The sequence below is a fragment of the Triturus cristatus genome, chromosome 3_1 (assembly GCF_964204655.1).
Source record: "Triturus cristatus chromosome 3_1, aTriCri1.1, whole genome shotgun sequence".
Taxonomy (NCBI): domain Eukaryota; kingdom Metazoa; phylum Chordata; class Amphibia; order Caudata; family Salamandridae; genus Triturus; species Triturus cristatus.
The window spans coordinates 642,855,507-642,873,287 of record NC_140583.1 but is presented as its reverse complement, the minus strand read 5'-3'; the positions used below and the strand labels follow the sequence as shown (position 1 = coordinate 642,873,287).

At 46.1% G+C, this 17,781-nt stretch overlaps 1 protein-coding gene across 1 annotated transcript in view; it reads right to left on the bottom strand.

The window, feature by feature from the left end:
- Window positions 1–17,781, bottom strand: part of DENND4A (DENN domain containing 4A) — an 811,018-nt gene that overhangs the window by 203,011 nt on the left and 590,226 nt on the right. Inside the window, exons 25-26 of the mRNA XM_085644632.1 lie at window positions 12,311–12,439; window positions 9,718–9,837 (exon numbers count right to left, since the gene is read on the bottom strand). Coding sequence (XP_085500758.1) covers window positions 9,718–9,837; window positions 12,311–12,439 — 249 coding nt within the window. The remainder of the gene's footprint in view (window positions 1–9,717; window positions 9,838–12,310; window positions 12,440–17,781) is intronic.

Sequence of the window (17,781 nt, the reverse complement as noted above, 5' to 3'; positions counted from 1 at the left end):
AACACCATCTTTGATGCCACCCCTTCACTAGCATGCCCCCCCCCTTCCTCCTAATGCCCTTCCCACTCCCCCCACACCACCTGATTGCTGCCTGGGGCTGCGAGAAGAACTGGTAAAAGTAGCATGAGCTGCTGGCGGACCCTTAAATAGACAATAGGCAATAACCTTAGGGTGCTGCAGAGTGCCAGACAGGTACTGGGAGTAATAGCGGGATATGTGACAGATATTGTGATGGCTACACCACCTCATTAGTTACGGACATTCAGTGAGATGCATTTCCCCTACTTGTTCCCCCTTCCCCCCTTCCACACCTTTCCACTTCCCTACTGGTTTCAGTACGTATTCCCCCTCCAACCCCTCCTTCCTTCCCCCCTTGTTTCGATCTTAGTTTGTTCATTGTATTTCATGTTTGATATCGCCACCACTATGGCGTGTATTTACAAGGAAAATGCGCAAATGAATAACATGATTGTGGTGCTACATTTAAAATTGTAAAACTAATAAAGAAATTTAAACAAGAAATCAGTATCAGATGACAGCCTTCCAATTTCATCTTGGTTAATACCCTGGGAATTAACGGGATGGGGAAAAGCATAAGCATGTATACCTGATGTGAGAAAGTGCGCTCTTTCTGCATGGTTGCCCCCACTTTTTGCTGAATTGCTGATGTACTTTGTAGTGTGCCCTGGGTTCCTGCTAATCAGGTATCCAGGACCTATGTTCTTTCCCTAACACTGCATTAAAGCCTAATCCTAATTGGCATCTCTGGCCACAGGTCAGCCCCTGGTAAGTGGTACCACAGGTACCCAGGGCACTGTGATCAGAGAAGGTCTTGTACCCTTACACACTCACACTGCCTTTGCAGGCTGTGTGTTTTGGTGCAGAACAAAGTGAGCAGTCGACATGGCACACATCTCTGAGTGCCATGCCTACAACCTACTGACCTGGCATAGATCAGTCACCCCTGGGTGCACTATACCAGTGGTGAGGGCACAGGTGCATGAGCCCTGTACCCTTACAGTGTCTAAGTCCATTCTTAGACATTGTAAGTGCAGCGCTGCCATTAAGAGTATACTGTGCTGGGGGTTATCATTACGAACTCCACAGCACCATAATGGCTACACTGGTATCAAACTTCTCAGCACATTAAACCCACACTGATGCCAGTGTGCGATTTAATGAAAAATGCACAAAGGGGGCATCTTACAGATGCCCCCTGAAAACTAACCCACCACTAGAGTCCAGGCTGAGTGGCTGCTTTCAGCTGCCACCACCAGACATGTTTCTGGACCCCTGGCCCGAGAGCCTGATACTCTCTGGGGCCTGAGACAATGCACATCCTGGGACGAGGTGCCAAGCCTCCTCCCCCAGGATGGGAAGGGTTTACGTAGGGGAAACTTTAAAGGCTTCCTGCCTTTGTCAGCTTCCCCAGCCCACTTGCTGCTTTCAGCAACTGGTCCCCACTGGTTCTGACCCCCACTTTGGGTGAGAGAACCGGCGTGAAAAACAAGTGAGGAAGAGAGGTGTGCCCACCTCTGCCAACTCCACCTCTCAGGTGGGGAGGCGAGGTGAAGCACAACTCTCAGTCGACGCCATCTTGAAGAAAGGGAGACTCAGCCAACCAGGGACAGGCTCATGCCCCCTCCCACTGGAGGGTGGCAAAATAGGGAAGGGAAGGGACCCATTGGTCCCTGCCTTTTATCTACCTGTAACGCCCCTAAATCCAGTATTTAGGGGCACCCCTGAACCCTGCTTCCTCAGACAAGAGACTACAAGGAAACAAAAAAGGACCTAACAGTTGTGCAGCACCTAACAAGAGGAAGACGCCCACTGACTTGGCGCCAGCGCTACCGGCCTGTCTCCACCTCAAACCTGCTCCTGCGAATCCCGGTGTGTCCTGCAGCCAGCAACCTCAAAAACCCCAGAGGACCTGCCTGCCTTCAACCCCAAAGACTTCATCTCCCGTGAACATCGGATTTGTTCATCAGCAACCTCTGGCCGGACACCGCGCTTCCGCCCCACTCTGCACCCGCCATCCACAGCCCGAGGTCGAGTGGGCAAAAACCACGAGGAGGTCCCCTTGGCGATCTTGACTAGAGATCCGGCAACCCCTGACCTGTCTCAAGCCTCTAGCAGATGCCTGCAGCCTAAATCCAGAAGGTCCCCTCAACCGCGACAAAGGAGCTGGTAAGAAGATCAGACCCCAAAAGGCACCCCTGCACCTGACGTCCCACAGCCTTGTGTGCCCAAATTGACAGTGCCTAACCAACCCGTAACTTCCCAACTTACCTATCGAAGTGGTGGTCGCACCCAGAAGACCTTCATCGCCAAGCCTGCAGTGCCTTGGCAAACCGGAGGTTCCTCATTGAAAACAACAGGGCGCCCGACGTTGAAACAGCTACCTGAACCCAGCCCCCCAAGTGCCGCTGAGAGTGCACCTTTGGTGCTACTTTGTTTCCCCATTTGCCCGGAGCTAAAGTCCAGGAACTTTGCTCCCACAACCAAGTGCCTGCTTGCCAGCAGCCACCAACCGGAGGCCCCATATCCCCCATTGGATAACATTGAGTCTCAGCACTCTGCACCCATCCACCCTAGTGCCACTGAGGGTGCAACTAGAGTGCATCCTTGACCCTGGGGGACCCCTGAGTCTACCCCCAGAATCTCAACTCCCACTACCAAATACTTACCTCAAAACCGATAACACTATTTTCCTCTTTAGGATAACATTGACTGTTTTTCTGTGAAAAGTTTATGTGTGGAGCTTGTGAAACAAAATAAATTCTTTAAAATTGCATAATCTAATGAAAACGATTTTACTAACCTGTGTTCAGGAAATGTCCCAGAGTAGTAATCTAGGTATACTACTCTGTGTAAGCCTAGTAATCCCAAATGTTAATTACCTGCTATTTTACTAAAAAGCCTATTCAAGTCTATGCACTGCATTTATATTGCATTTCTCTGCCTCCATAATGTAAATCCAACCAAAGTGCATATACAATTATCATTCAAACTTTATTTCAATTGCATTACTACTGTAAAGTATGTATTGCTTACCGGTGCCAGTCTTGCTTTGTTCTAGAAACTAAAATAACAAAAAGAATATTTTTATACAAAAACAATTGGTCTGAAGTTAGTGTGTGAATTAATTTGCTGACTGAGTGTGTACAACAAATGCTTAACACTGTCCTCTGATACTGCCTTACTGCTCGACCACACTACCACAAATAGAGAGTGAGGTGCTATCTAACTTTACCTCTGCCTACCTTTGGGGATCCACTGGACTCTGTGCACACTATACCTCACTTTGGTATAGTATATACAGAGCCAGCTTCCTACACCTGACTATCGCATTAAAAGGGCATTCCTCCTTGACCCTGGTGGAGGAAATCTGCTGGCATACTACTGGCATTTGGCGTTCTCCTTCATCGCGAAGAGGTCCAATGCTTGTTTGCCCCACCTTCAAAATACCTTGTTGAGTTGGGACTGCTCGAGCTCCCACTCGTGACTACTGGTCTGAGTTCTGCTTAACGTGTCTGCTTAAGTATTGTGCAGACCTCTGACATGCTCAGCCTTTAAAGAGGTCCCATGCTGTGTCATCCAACCCCATATTTCCTGCGCTTCCTGAGATAGCGTAAAGTTCCTCCCTGTTTGTTGACGTAGTACATGCTGGTCGTATTGCCCGTATGACCCAGCACGGAGGAGCCCGCTATTCTCGGCAAGAGAGCCTGAAGAGATAGGAATATGGCTTTGAGTTCTAGACTGTTGATGTGCTGATGCTTCTGCTCAGAGGACCATTTGCCCTGAATTTGTAATTCTTGCAAGTGACCTCCCCAGCCCTCCATGGAGGTGTCCGTTGTCAGTATGAAGTCTGGAGTAAAGTAAGGCCCTGTTCAAGATTTAGTGCATGAAACCACCATTGCAGTGCATTCACCATTCGTGTTGTGATCTGAATTACGTCCTCGAAGGATCCCGAAGCCTGTTGCCATTGCTTTTGCAGTTCCTCTTGAAGAGGCCTCATCATCAGTCTGGCTAGTGGCACCAGATTTATTGCTGCAGAACACATCCCCAGGAGCGACTTGTATATTCGCACAGAAACTGACCCTTTTTTTGGAATGGTCTTTGCAAGTGTTTGCAGACGTATCTGTCTTTCGTGACATAGGAACGCTCTGCATTGAATGGTGTCTATGGACGCTCCCAGAAAGGATATGACTTGAGTTGGATGGGACGAAGATGTCTCTTCTTTTATAGTGAGTCCCAACGTCCTGAACATGTGAAGGCAGGTGCTCATAACTCGACTGGCCTCCTGTGCTGTTGATGCTTTGAGCAGCCAGTCGTCGAGATACGAGAATACTTGAAGCCCCTGAGATCGCAGGGCTGCTGCTGCTGTGGGCGCCAGGCACTTGGTGAAAATCCGTGGTGTGGATTTGAGGCCAAACGGACGTACTTTGAATTGGTAGTGGGTACCAGCCACTGAGAATCTGAAGAATTTCCGATGCTTCGGATGTATTGGGATATAAAAATATGCATCTTCCATGTCTAGCGAGGTCATGAAATCTCCTTAGTTAAGCGACCTAAGATGTCTGAAAGTGTTACCATTCTGGACGTCTGTCTCTTGAGAAACTTGCTGAGATTCCTTAGGTCCAGAATCGGTCTCCATTCTTCTGATTTCTTTTTTGTTAGGAAAAAACGAGAATAAAAACCTTTTCCCTTTTGTGACTTTGGCACCTCCTCGATCGCTTCTTTGGCAAGCATGACCAAAGCTTCTTTTCGTAGTAAGTGAAGACGAAGTGGAGGGGTGGAGGGGGGGGGCCCTTGGGTGCAGTATTTGGAGGGCGCTGAAGGAATTCTAGCGTGTGACCCTTGGTGACAAGGTCCAACATTCAGAGATCTGTTGTTACTTCGCGCCACTGGTGGACATAGCTGGAAATCTTCGCACCCACAGGTTGGGAGGGGGGCTGGTACCTTGGCGAGATCATTGTTTTCTGCCTGAATCACAACCTTGTTGAGGTGTTCGCTTGCGGCCTCCCTAGTGATATAAACCAGCCGTAGATGGCTGACGGTAAGATGGAGAATTATAAGTTTGTTAATACTATGACTGGTATGGCTGATATTGTTGAGCCTTCTGGTAACCTCCCTTGTATGTGGTGAATTGTCACCCTCTAGCACCTTTGAAAGGTACCCTTCTGTATTGTAGTGTGTCCAACAGCTTTGCGGTGTACGTGTTATTTTTAATTGCCAACAGCGTCTCATCTATGTACTTTCCGAAGAGGGACTCGCCATTGAAACCCATATTCAAAACCTCTGTCTGCACCTCAGGTCTAAAGGTGGTTGCTTTCAGCCATCCATGACAACGGAGCACAGCAGCTCTCGACAGTTGTCTAAAGCCAATGTTGGCCATGTCAAGGGCACAGTCAATGGTTTCTGAAGCTGCACGCTCACCTTCCACTAGTATCTTATGTGCCTCTTGTCTCTTATCTTTACGGATAAGGTCTATTAACCCTGCCATATCAGACCACATTTGGCAGTCATAGCGCCTGATAATGGCTAGAGCATTCGCTTCCCAAATTGTCACAGCTGCCATAGAAGAAAAACGTTTTACTAAAATATCCATCCTATGCCTTTCCTTATCAGGAGGAATAGTAATCGGTGTAGCAGGGTTTTTAGAGCGTCATTGCGCAGCCTGAGAAATTATCAAATCTGGCTTGGGATGCCCAATGAGGCAAGATGGAGAGTCCTCCGGAACCCTATACTTCTTCTCAACACGGGGCAACACTGGTGGTATGGAAACTGGTGTTTCCATTATTTTGATGCCTTCCTGCCATATATGATCTATAATAGGTATGGAGTGTACCAATTTCCTTGTGTCTTCATTGAAGTCATATAAGAAGCATTCGGTCAGTTTTATTGCAATAGGCAGATGAAACCTGTAGGCTGCCCTCTACATTAGGTTGTGAAATCCTCCAATATCTTCCGGTGGAGTCTGATGGAAGGTGCAGAGGAGGGGAGGGAGTTGGAATAACAGTCATCTGAAGGGTCAGGAGAAGAGATTGGATCCGGCAGCTCACTTTCCTCTCTATCCTCTTCCAAGGAGGAAGTGTCTTGTGCTCCAGGGTCGGCTGTTCCGGGGTCCGGAATATTCACAGGTATGCTAGGCGGTTGAAGGGCTGGTGTACCTGTAGAATCTACTTGAGGTACTGGCATGACTGGCTGCTTCTGTTGCGGCATTAACCACTGTCTGTAATCCACCAACATGGCCTGTAGATCTTGTATCAATGATGGTGGCAGATGGGCCATGTCCCTGGGGCGTGGCTCTGATTGTAAACTCTATTGGCAACTGTGACGCGGAGCCATATACCCCTGCTGGAAGTATTGGGACTCATAATGATATGTCCTCATCTTCCTCATCTTGACACTTTACGTGAAGCTCAGATGGGCTGTGAGTCACCCCATAAAGGCCATCATCGTCATCATCATCTTCATTCTCTTCTACATAACCTTCCAGCAGTTGTGACGGAAGCAGGGGCGAAACCTTGCTATACTCTTGCATGGATGGCTGTCGGAACGTCCTGGTTACTCTGGTGACTTGAGTAATCCCAGTCGACAGTGGCATCGATGGTGCAGAAATCACAGGAAAAGAAAATCCCATCGTCTACGGTGTTGTCGTCAATGGTGTCCTCGCCGATGGTATCTGTCGATGTCGTCAACTGTGTCGCCGTCAACGGATCGCTCGTCAACGAATCGGTCATCGTCAGGATCTTCGCCAATGGCATCTTTGCTGATGAAGGAGCGTTGACGGTCCTCGACGACGATGGGGTCACAACGATGGGGTCCTCGTCGCCGATGCGGAGACTCGAGTAGATAGTATAGGAGCCTGGATCACAGTTGCCGTCATCAATGTAACACATAATGTTGTCGACGAGAGGGGAAGCATCGTCGACAATTTTTTATGGATTTTCTTACCCACAGGATCTGATGAGGAGGCTCTAGGACCATCTCCTTCCTTCCTGACAGGTGTAGACGGCACAGATAATGCCGGCTAAGAGCAGTGTTTAGCAACCTTCTCATTGTTTTGAAGTCTTGGGAAGGCTTATGATGCTTTCTTCCTTCACCTGATGAACTGTCCTTCGATCTGGCCCTCTTATGGGATGTAGGGGCTCTGTCGTGTTCCTAAACAGAAGAATACGACTAGTGTTTAGTGGTCTGAAGCCATAATAACAACCTTCCCTCTCTGTCCTAGAGGGTTTTATTTGTGAAGGTGCGGCAGATCTTGCATTCTCTCACTTCATGCCTTGGGTAAGGGCAATAAATACACATCTTATGTGGATCATCCACATGGACTCTTTTTTTGCTACAGGTTTTACATGGGCGGAAAAGGCCTTTGCTGTCTGACATGATGTCAAAATTTGAGAAAGCTGAAGAAAACAATTGAGTAGCACTCAGGGAGACTCCCTTCCACCCGACGTGCGGTGAAAATTTGAAGAGAACGTGCTTCTGCTCGGAGTGTTCTAGAGGATGCTAACAGCCGATTGGCTGGATTTCAACATTTAGTCCTTTTTTAAAAAGGACATAAATAGGCTACTGTTTAGATGGCCTCGGGCCATTGTAGCCTATGAAGCTTTTAAAGCACTGCTTGACATCTCGACGACGGGGAATGATTCAGGCATGTGAATCTATGAAAGATACCCCAATACTGGATAAACACACTGCTGCCCACACAAGATATTTAACTCCAATGCCATTGGTGCATTTTCTGCACCATCTGCTATGGCCTTACAGGAAAGATAATTAGACCAATGAGGTGAAACTCATTATAGCAATACCATTTTATAGCACAGCGCACACATTGCGCCTAGATCACGGGGCGTGACAAGCAGCGTTCTACACATTTACTGATTGATTGACACTGTAAGCCCCAATACTGGTCAAAATAGGATCTAGAAAAATGCAAAACGTCAGGGGTGATCATACAGAAAAGATCACTGTACTACGCTGCTACAGAGGCAACACAAAATAAGTCATGCTTGCTTTTTGAAGTGAAGGAGTGAAAAGAATGATATAGTTTGTATGTAATCCTGTATCAAAATATAAGGCACAAACTACATTTCAGCTAAGAAAAGTGCTTCATTGTGTTTAATGAATTGCCATCAATTAAGTCCTTTTCAGTCCATTTCTCCCTGCTGTCTGGAAATTGTAATTTTCAGGCAGGTTTATGTATTCAGTGTGCCATGAACTTTTACCATCCCTTCCTGTTGTACCCAAAGACTATTCAGTTTGTGCAAACCCCACTTTGTGTTGAACGTATTTCTCAAGTTCTCGATTAGTTATATTTTGTGTACACTTTATCTATTTTTAAATGGTGTAACCTTGGGTAGGTGCCAACAATTTGGAGTAGCGCCATAATGCAGTTGAAAGGCTGAACATTTGTTTGTAGTTTCAGATTGTTCTCTGCTCTGAAATGCTATTGATACGCGTCTGGCTGCTTCACTTGCTTGATACTGTAGGATCATTGTTGTGCGTATTATTTATAGTTAAGTGGGGCCCTCCTGTCATTTCATGTTATTGTCAGTACTGATGTGTTCAGTGGAGCAAACACTCTTTCCCACAGAGCGCCAAACTGGGTAGTGACAACTTCAATGTTCCAGAACAGCATACTTAATGAATGGGGGTTCCTGGATGCAGGGTACAGTGAATGAATGCTTCTTGCGAGGCTGTCAGCAAGAATTCAGCTTACTTTTTAAAAGAAGAGAAACTACAAGGTAATAAATAGCAAAAAAGCAGTGGAGATACCACATTCTGGAATACAAAAAGACAGTGTCACATGGAGAGTTTCCTTATTAAGAGGCCTTTCAACAAAATAGGTAAAAGTGAAAGACAACAGAGTGAGCAGGAAAACCTTCAGATTTAATGAAAGTATTCTAGACAGTTGGTCTGTTAATGTGAATTTCTAAAGCCTCATGTTGCCCTGTAATGCATTTCCATTCACAAGATAGCCAAATAATGTCATTCTCCTTTCCCTGCACAATCCCTATGGCAGTCCGTTACACTTTAAAAGAAATACATGTAGTCTCCATTCTGGTCCTTCTAATGATTTTAACTCCTTTCTTACCACAATGGTGACAAAGCTTTTTCAAGGCATTGAAGCTCACAAGTCTCAGACATGTGCTTAAATAGCCACTTTTAAGGAGTTAACATTTCAATGAATTCTTAAGTTGCCATTGATAGGGACTGCTATACTACTGCCAACAAAAAGTTATATCATAAAGACGCAAACCATTTGTGCAAAGGCACTTTTCCCGTCGATGATGCGTAAGCAGCCGATTGGCTTTCTCTAGCTCAAACCAGACTTCAGGGTGTCAGAGCATTAAAAAGCAATGACAACATTTTTGACAGGAAGAAAAAGACAATCATTTCCATGAGGGAATGTGCAAAGCAATTTTAATTCTTTGGGCTTGTGTCACAAAGTTGGGTTGCACTTGTGTGAAGTACGGTCAGAAGCTGAAGCCTGAGGACACATTAAGATGAAGATCTGCATTGCTAGTAGCAGAGTATCAACGTCAGCAAGAGAGGATACAGGTTCAGTGAAAAAAGTGAAAGGTCAACAGACCAATAAATGGAAGAATGGGGGTGATCTCAACAGGAGTAATGCCCTCTATGTACACTCCTATCATTCCCATGCAGCAGAATGGTGCTGTCAAGTGGCCTCTTAGAGACACCTACGTGAGCTGGAGTCCGTCTCTCCCTGGTCTTCGGTCTCCTCTTGGATGTCTTGCACAGATGCTGACCCTCGCCGGACCTCCTCTTTAGACAAGGAGCTGTAACCATGATCGGACTGCCCCCCTACAATAAACAGATACAATAGCAATGTCGCAATTTAAAAAAAATCCAAGCCAAGAACAGTGCTTTTTTGTGTGACATGGGATAGCAGTGGCCTACAAGAAAGCAGCACACCAACATCACATATACATTTATATTGGTACTTTTGCTGATAAAGTCTGCCACCGAGTTTAGCGCCGTGCTTTTACTTTCTCCAGATGCAACTCCCTTGTGCAGACATATTTCCTTAATTTGTCCTTTCCTAAAACTCTTCCCCTTTAGAACCTTCCTGCTGAATGAAAAAACAAATTGCTCATGGGTGGAATGCATGAATTAATCTCTCTCATTGGAAATTACTCCTGGCTCCATCCCAGTCCAACGTTTTCTGCCACTGTAGACAGAATCCTGCCATATACAAATCAGGCAGGTTCTGCTCCAATATGAGAATACCCATACCTTGCTCAATGTGCTACAGAATATAGCTTTACCTCACCTGTGAGGCCTAAATAGTTCAGAACCAGCCTGGGGTTGCTTGTGTTCTAGTTCAGAAGGGGCTTGGCCTGGCTTTTCAGGCTGGTCTTTTCCTACTGGAACAGGACCAAGACTTGTTTGGCCTATGTCAGGTCTCAGACTAAAATGGCACAGCAGGTGAAAAACGATGGACTGGAATGTGGCCCAAGCAATCACCTGTAACTGAGATTCAAATATTCCTTCAATCACTTTTCTCCAATCCCACTTCTATCCACTCCTGTCTCGGACAACGCATTTTACTGGTGTTACTCATTAGAACCACTTTTATGAGTCAGATCAGATGCAAACTAGAGCTCGACTGATCCCTGCATTGAAACAAGGATAAACTTCACTGGGTACAAAACATAAGGATAGTAGGAGGATGTAATGTCAGAGGGATAAAAAAAGAGTCTAACTTTAAAAGGAGATGATGTCCACTTCAAGTGGATTACTTAAGCAGAGAAAAATTGGGCTGCAATGTGAATCAACTTCAGTGAAGAAAATAGACAAACCGAACATCTGAAAAGATGAAAACATGAGCAAATGCAACTACATGATCAGAGTGGAGGCACAACACAACATTCCTACACGCACAGTGCAGACACCAGTGAATAATAGTCACATGTGTAAAACAGAATTCGACATAGAACGGTGCTGACGATACAAAAATTGTAATAGCTTTGAGAATGGCGATGTGATAAAGTGCACGTGACAGCAAGAATTAAACATAAGGTTCAGTTTAAGAAAGGATTGCTTGGGATGTAAATGCCTTAGGTTCGAGTCAAGACACTAGGATGGTACAGTCAAGGCACTAGATTATTTTAGCTGCCTCATTCTGCATTGGAGTATCTGCTTCCATTCCACATTGCCTAGGAGTTTCAATTCTTAGGTATGCAACTTTTCTCTTTAGTAGTAATGTTGATAGCTTTTCCTCTCGGCTCACCATTGCTCACAGCTCTCCTCGCGATTACTGAATACGAGGACTATCTCATTCCATTTGCTCTTAAGGAGAATATATCCATCACTTCCCTGCTAGTGTGATAATTATGTTCTCATCAAGATTTGCAGCTCTAACCCATTCAGTATGAGCTACAACTACCCTTCCATTGACCAGCTTGCACCACCCATCTATTATTTAACACTGAGAGGTCCTCCGTAGAGTATGGGGCAAATGGAGACGGTATCATGGTCTCGACGGAGGACTGGGGCCGGACTGATGCACTAAGAGCCCTAAAGGTCGCAACGGGGTGGCGGGAGGTCGAGGACCGAGGGACAGGGTCGACCATTGAGGAGGATTATTGGGGGATCGCAGAGTATGGAAGAACTATGACCTGTCATAAATTGTTAGAACTCATGGACTTGAGGCTTAAGAGGTCGCTCCTGCGGAGGGAGGGTGGTGGGTGGGGGGGGGGGGGTGGGATAACAGAGTAACGGGGTACCTATCTGTGACTTGTTAGCTGTGCATATGTTGGTTGAAAATGCAAATAAAAATATTTATTAAAAAAAAAAAAAAAACAGTGAGAGGTCCTCAAATTACTTTCCTATGAGTATTGGTTCCTCACACCCATTAACTCAGAACACTAGCTATTCCATCCTTGTTCTGGGAGTACTGTCCCCTAGCCCTTGCCAACTGCTTTCACTGTGGCCTACAAGTGACTGCCGGCTTTTCCTTGTAACACAATACTGTAGACCTATAGTTTTCAAAAACATTTGTATTAAAGAAGCTCTTTGTTAAATATTTGAGGTAAACGTTTTAACTTTGGTACCATAATGATCTTCTGTGGTTAATGGGAAATAAAACCCTCAAAGAAGCAATCTCCAAACATGCATCCAACCTAGAATGGACTACAGAAGAAAGAAATAGAGAGAAAGTACTGAGACTCTAGTAGATCAGTAGATGCTGCTGTAGCCTAGACCCAAAGCAAACATTCATATGTGTGAGAAGTGCCATACATATACAAATGTGTGCAGAATCACAGATACAAACCTGTGCTAGATCTATCATCAGTGGAATCTACTTTGGTTAAACAAGTGCTGAAGGGCATCTGCTCCGCAGGGTTAATTTCATTGGAACTATCCATGCTTCCGTGGCTCACAGCATCCAGGTCACTGCCATCTGCTTGAGAACAAAGCATAAGGGTAGGTTACTGCTGTGAAAAGATTGGACTATATGACTGTAAGCCAAAATAAGAGGTTATATCAGCTCTTACCAAATGCTATTTAAACATTTACGCTTTCTCTCCCTTCCTGTCATTCTGCATTTCTTGACCACTTTTAAGCATTTATAAAACCAGAAGAACATAACTATCTCTGCTGAAAGTTATTGGTCACTTATGTTAATTGTGACCACTGAAGAAAACCAGTGGGAAGAATATTAATTCTGGTATCTTTTCTGATGTTCCAGTCCTTAGATTACTTGGGGCTGCACTATGTATCGAACACAATGTTCATGTTTGTGCCACAGTGCACCTTTAAGTGCTGGGCGCAAACAAATAGTGCACCAATTACAATGAATCTGCTGCTCTGAGGGCAGCCGCAAATTCCGGACTACCCTGAGGGCAGTGCATTCAGAGAAATTTGGAGCAGCTGTTTTAACCAGCTGCTCGGTGTTTCACTGGGCAGGCGGCTCCTGCCTGCTCTTTAGAGAGGTGATGGAGATCCCCCTGCAGACGGGTGCAGTGAGTGACTGCACCGGCTAGCAGGGGGATGTATGGGGACGGATGGGGGTCCATGGGACCCTCGTTCCTCTCTGCAGAGGGCTTTCTTTAGGAGGACACTGACAATGCACCACCTTTTTGTGACACACTGTGAGTGAACCTGCCAAGGGCCTGTTTGGGTCTGCACATGCCTCAATATTACGGCACTGGTGCAAAGGCAAATAAATTCATCTGCATGAGGCCACGCCCCCCAACCAAATGAGGGAACACCCTGTCATAATAGCGCTGGTGCTCTGTGTGCGCCAGCACTGACAGTATTACAGAAAAGGGTGCACAAGTGTCTGCAGCCCCTTTTGTAATACTGTTTCCCGGGGTGCACAAAGCGGGCGCACACGCCTGTTGGGCCCCCAGGGCACAATGTATACTACAGCCCTTGCTTGGCAAAGGTAATCTACACTAGCGTGATGTTGGACCGGAGCTAAAGAGGTTATCTGATGCAAGGAACTACAGAATAACCGATAGGATATCTGCACTGTCCCTAAAGTCTATTCCTACCCCGAAAAATGGCATCCTGATCCCAGGTATTCCCAGAAGGAGCCTAATCTCTGCCCAAGCCCAGTACTAAGCAAATGATCGAAGTTGCTGGATGGAGAAATGTTACAAACCTAGCTTTGATACTTCTTGACCTGTCGGCAGTCTTCAACACCATATCCCACCACACACTGATCAATAGACTTCACCACATCGGCATCCAAGGGGATGTGCTCAGATAGACCACCTCACTGGAAGAACCCAGAGGATCCACCCCCCACCGTTCACCTCTGAACCTGCAGTGTCCCCTAAAATTAATCCCTCAGCCCCACGCTCTTTAACACATATATAACTCCGCTGGCCTACATCGTCAGATCCCATGGTCTCAACATAATTTCCTAAGCAGACGACACCCAAGTTCCATAGATGCATTTTATGTTAACTCAATTTAATATAGCGCTCTAATCACCCAACGGCATCTCGGTGCTGCACAGCGTAGCAGACAGGCATCTAAACAAGAGGTCATTAGAAGAGGGAAGCTTTCAATCATTTTCTAAATTGGCAATAATTCGAACAAGCACGAATGTGCAAAGGGGGTCTGTTCCAGTGGACAGGGGCCTGGTAAGAAAAAGATATCCCTCCACTTCTAGACAAGTGAATGTGGGGGACACACAGCAAGTCTTTGTCCATGGATCTTACATTTCTGGTGGGTACATACAGTTTAACTTTCTTTTGAAGATAGCCAGGGGTATTGCCCCTTATAGTTTTGACTGTGAGGCAGCAGATCTTAAAGATGGTCTTTTTCTTCAATGGCGGCCAGTGAAGTGTCTTCAGTGAAGGAGCCCATGGAGTACCCAACAGAATATTTAAAATGAGTCTAGTTGCTGTATTCTGTAACACTTGGAGTTTGGCCTCAAGCGTCTCATTAACTGCGGCCAGAAGGGAGTTCCCATAATCTAGTCGACTAACTACTAGAGCTTGGACTAAAGTTCTTCTCGAAGAGAGCGGTAAAAAGGGAACATTTCTACGTAGGAGTCGCGTATTATGGAAACACCTACCTGTGGTATCCAGAATGTGGGCTTTCATAGAGAGGGCTTGATCCATTTTTATACCAAGATTCTTAACAGATTGTTTGGGAGATGGAGTTGATCCTAATTGGGAAGGCCACCACTCATTAGAGTACAATGTTTTGGCTTTGCCGACCATCATGATCTCGGTCTTGTCAGGATTCAATTGTAGGTAATTGTCAGTCATCCATCCAGTGATGGCTAACATTCATTTCGGGAAAGAATCTTTAGTAGAATATAAATCAGCATCAAAAGTGAGAGGCAGCTGCGTATCGTCGGCATACGATATAATTCCAAAACCAAAAGGCTCAACAATCTTAGTAAGGGGTGCCATATATATTTTGAACGGAGCAGGAGCTCTGTGGCACACCCTCATGCAAATACAACTTACAAGAGGCGTAGTGGCCCAGAGTGATAGTTTGGGATCTGTCGTCCAAGAAGTTATGAAGCTATTTGAGGGCAGTCCCTCGAATGTCAATCTTATGCTGCCTCTTCAATAGTCTAGAACGAGAGACCGTATTCAAAGCTGCGGAGAGATCAAGCAGCACTAGCAAGAAATGGGAACCTGCATCCAGAGCTAGTCTTAGAGAATGGCTAACTGCCAACACAGCCGTTTCAGTGCTATGGCTAAATCCGGACTGCGAGGAGTCAAAATGTTTATTCTTTTCTAGGTAAGCTGTTAGTTGGTGGTTAATCAAGCCCGCTAGCACTTAACCCAAATGAGGTAGCAATGATAAGGGACGATAGTAAGATAGGGTGTTAGGGTCCTGGTTGGTTTTGTTTAAAATCAGTAGAACATACGCGGCTTTCTAGTCAGAGGGAATAGTGCCTATTTCCACTGTAAGGTTGAAGATAGACTGAATAGCCGGAGCAAGATGTCTGGCTAGAGACGCCATAATTCTGGGAGGGCAGATATCTGAAGGGAAGCCTGACTAAGCCAAACCCAAAGACCGCTGGACCTCTTCAAGAGAAAATGGTTCAAACTGAGTTAATCTTGGGGTCTCATCCGCTCCCAAGTCGGACTTCCAGCAAGGTATGCAGGTGTCAGTGGTAGGCTGTGTATTGGACTTTAGGTAGATCTGAGAGATTTTATCCTGGAAAAAGGTGGTGAGAGAGTCACAGTTCCTGTGATGCTAATTAGGGATGTGCACACGTCTGAGGGCTAGTAATATGACCCAAAAATTTAAAAAGAACTTTCGGTGATTTTTCTGCCTAGTTGATGTGGTTGGAAATGAAAAGCTATGAGTGGATCTGATATTTCGATGCATGACAAACGCTGCCGACTGGATGAAGAAAAACTGCCTGCAGCTGAACACAGACAAGACGCAATTTCTGATCTTTCGCAACAGCAGCAACACATGTGACTCCTGGTGGCCATCAGACATAGGACCTGCACCCACTCCCTCCAACCACGCCAGAAACCTCAGAATCATCATTGACAACAAGCTCCCAGATCAACGCCGTCTCCGCCACCTGCATCCTCACTCTGCGCATGGTACGTAAGATCTTCAATTGGCAACCCCTACACATGGGACGCACCATGACACAAGCCTTCATCACCAGCTGACTAGACTATGGCAATGCGCTCTACGTAGGAATCGCTGCACACCTTCTACAGAGATTTCAGATCAGAAGCAAGTATCCTGGGACCGGTTTTGGGGCAAAACTCCATATCAGCCAGGCTGGCTTGAAACCAGTGGTGCAGTGACCACGGTCCCCACGTCTGGGCATACCCTTCCCACTTAGGGCAACAACAGCAAAAGGAACAAATGATGGACGGAATGCTGAACAATGCAAACACTCACCCCCAGTCACAAAGATCTGGGTTTAATCAATCGTTCTTTTGCTTACCACGCAAAGCCAGGTTGGACCCAGCCATATGCAAATCAGTCTAGACCCTGTGCCTCATGGGAACAGTCCAGCCCGAACTGCCAAGCCAGATTCTCTTTGCATTTGTGTTTGAATAAGCCTCCGGGGCCTGCAAGGCCCTGGATACCCTATTAGGTGATTTGCTGGGCTTATAAATCCTGGTTGACTGTGGCACAAAGAGGAATGGATGAGGCTAGTGGTAACTATGTGAGGTAATTTCTGGTAACTATGTAAGGTCATTTCCATGATTAATACAATTGATAACATATGAATCAAGCACTGGCAAAGCTAATAGGTCTCACCTATACAAGAGCTATTGGTCTTGGCAATGTGATTTTGCCATGTTGTACACCAGGGTAGCTTCTGTTCAGTATTGCTAAAGGTTAATGGTGTGGAGTGTCCTAGAGTTGAGTAGAGTGTTGCAGGTGGGATCTATTGGGAGTAGAGTGTTGTAAAGTGGAGTAGGGAAGCACAGTGTTGTAGAGTTGAGTAAAGGAGAGTTCAGTGGTTCCACGGCAGAGAGTGTCGTAGAGTGCAGTGTTATAGAGTACAGTGTGGTAGAGTGGAGTGGGTTGGAAAAGGGTGGAATGGGTTGAGTTAGTGGGTTGGATTGGAAGAGTGGGTTGGATTGAGTGGTGTGGATTAGAGTGGGTGGACTGGATGAGTGGATTAGATTGGTTTGGGCTGGATTGGGTTGGGTTGAATTGGGATGGGGTGGATTAGACTAGACGAGAGGGGGTGGAATGGATTGGAGTTGGGTGGACTGAAATGAGATGAGGTGGATTGAGGTGGGGTGAACTGGAGTAGAGTGGACTGGAGTGGGGTGGATTGGACTTGAGTAGGGTGTATTGAAGTGAGGTGTGGTAAACAAGAGTGGGGTAGGGTAGAATGGAGTAGGGGGAATGGAGAGGGGTGGGATGGGGTAAACTGGATTGGAGTAGGGTGAAGTAGACTGGATTGCAGTGGTATGGATTGGAGTGAGCTGGATTGGACTGAGTGGGATGGACTCTAGAGGTAGATTGGATTGAGCTGGGTGGACTGAATTGGGTAGATTATAGAGGTGGATTGGGTGAGTTGGATTGGATTGAGGTGGATTGGATTGGGGCAGATTAGAAAGTGTTAGATTGGATTTGGCTGTATTGGGGTGGATCGGATTGGGGTGAGGTGGACTGGATTGGAGTGGGGAGCATTAGGGTGGAGCAGATTGTTTTGGATTGGGCCAGATTGTCCTTAATTGGAGTGTGGCAAATTTAATTGGATTGAGGCTGATTGGAATGAGGCAGACTGGAGTGGGGCAGATTGTTTTGGATCGGAGAGGGGCAGATTGTTTTGGA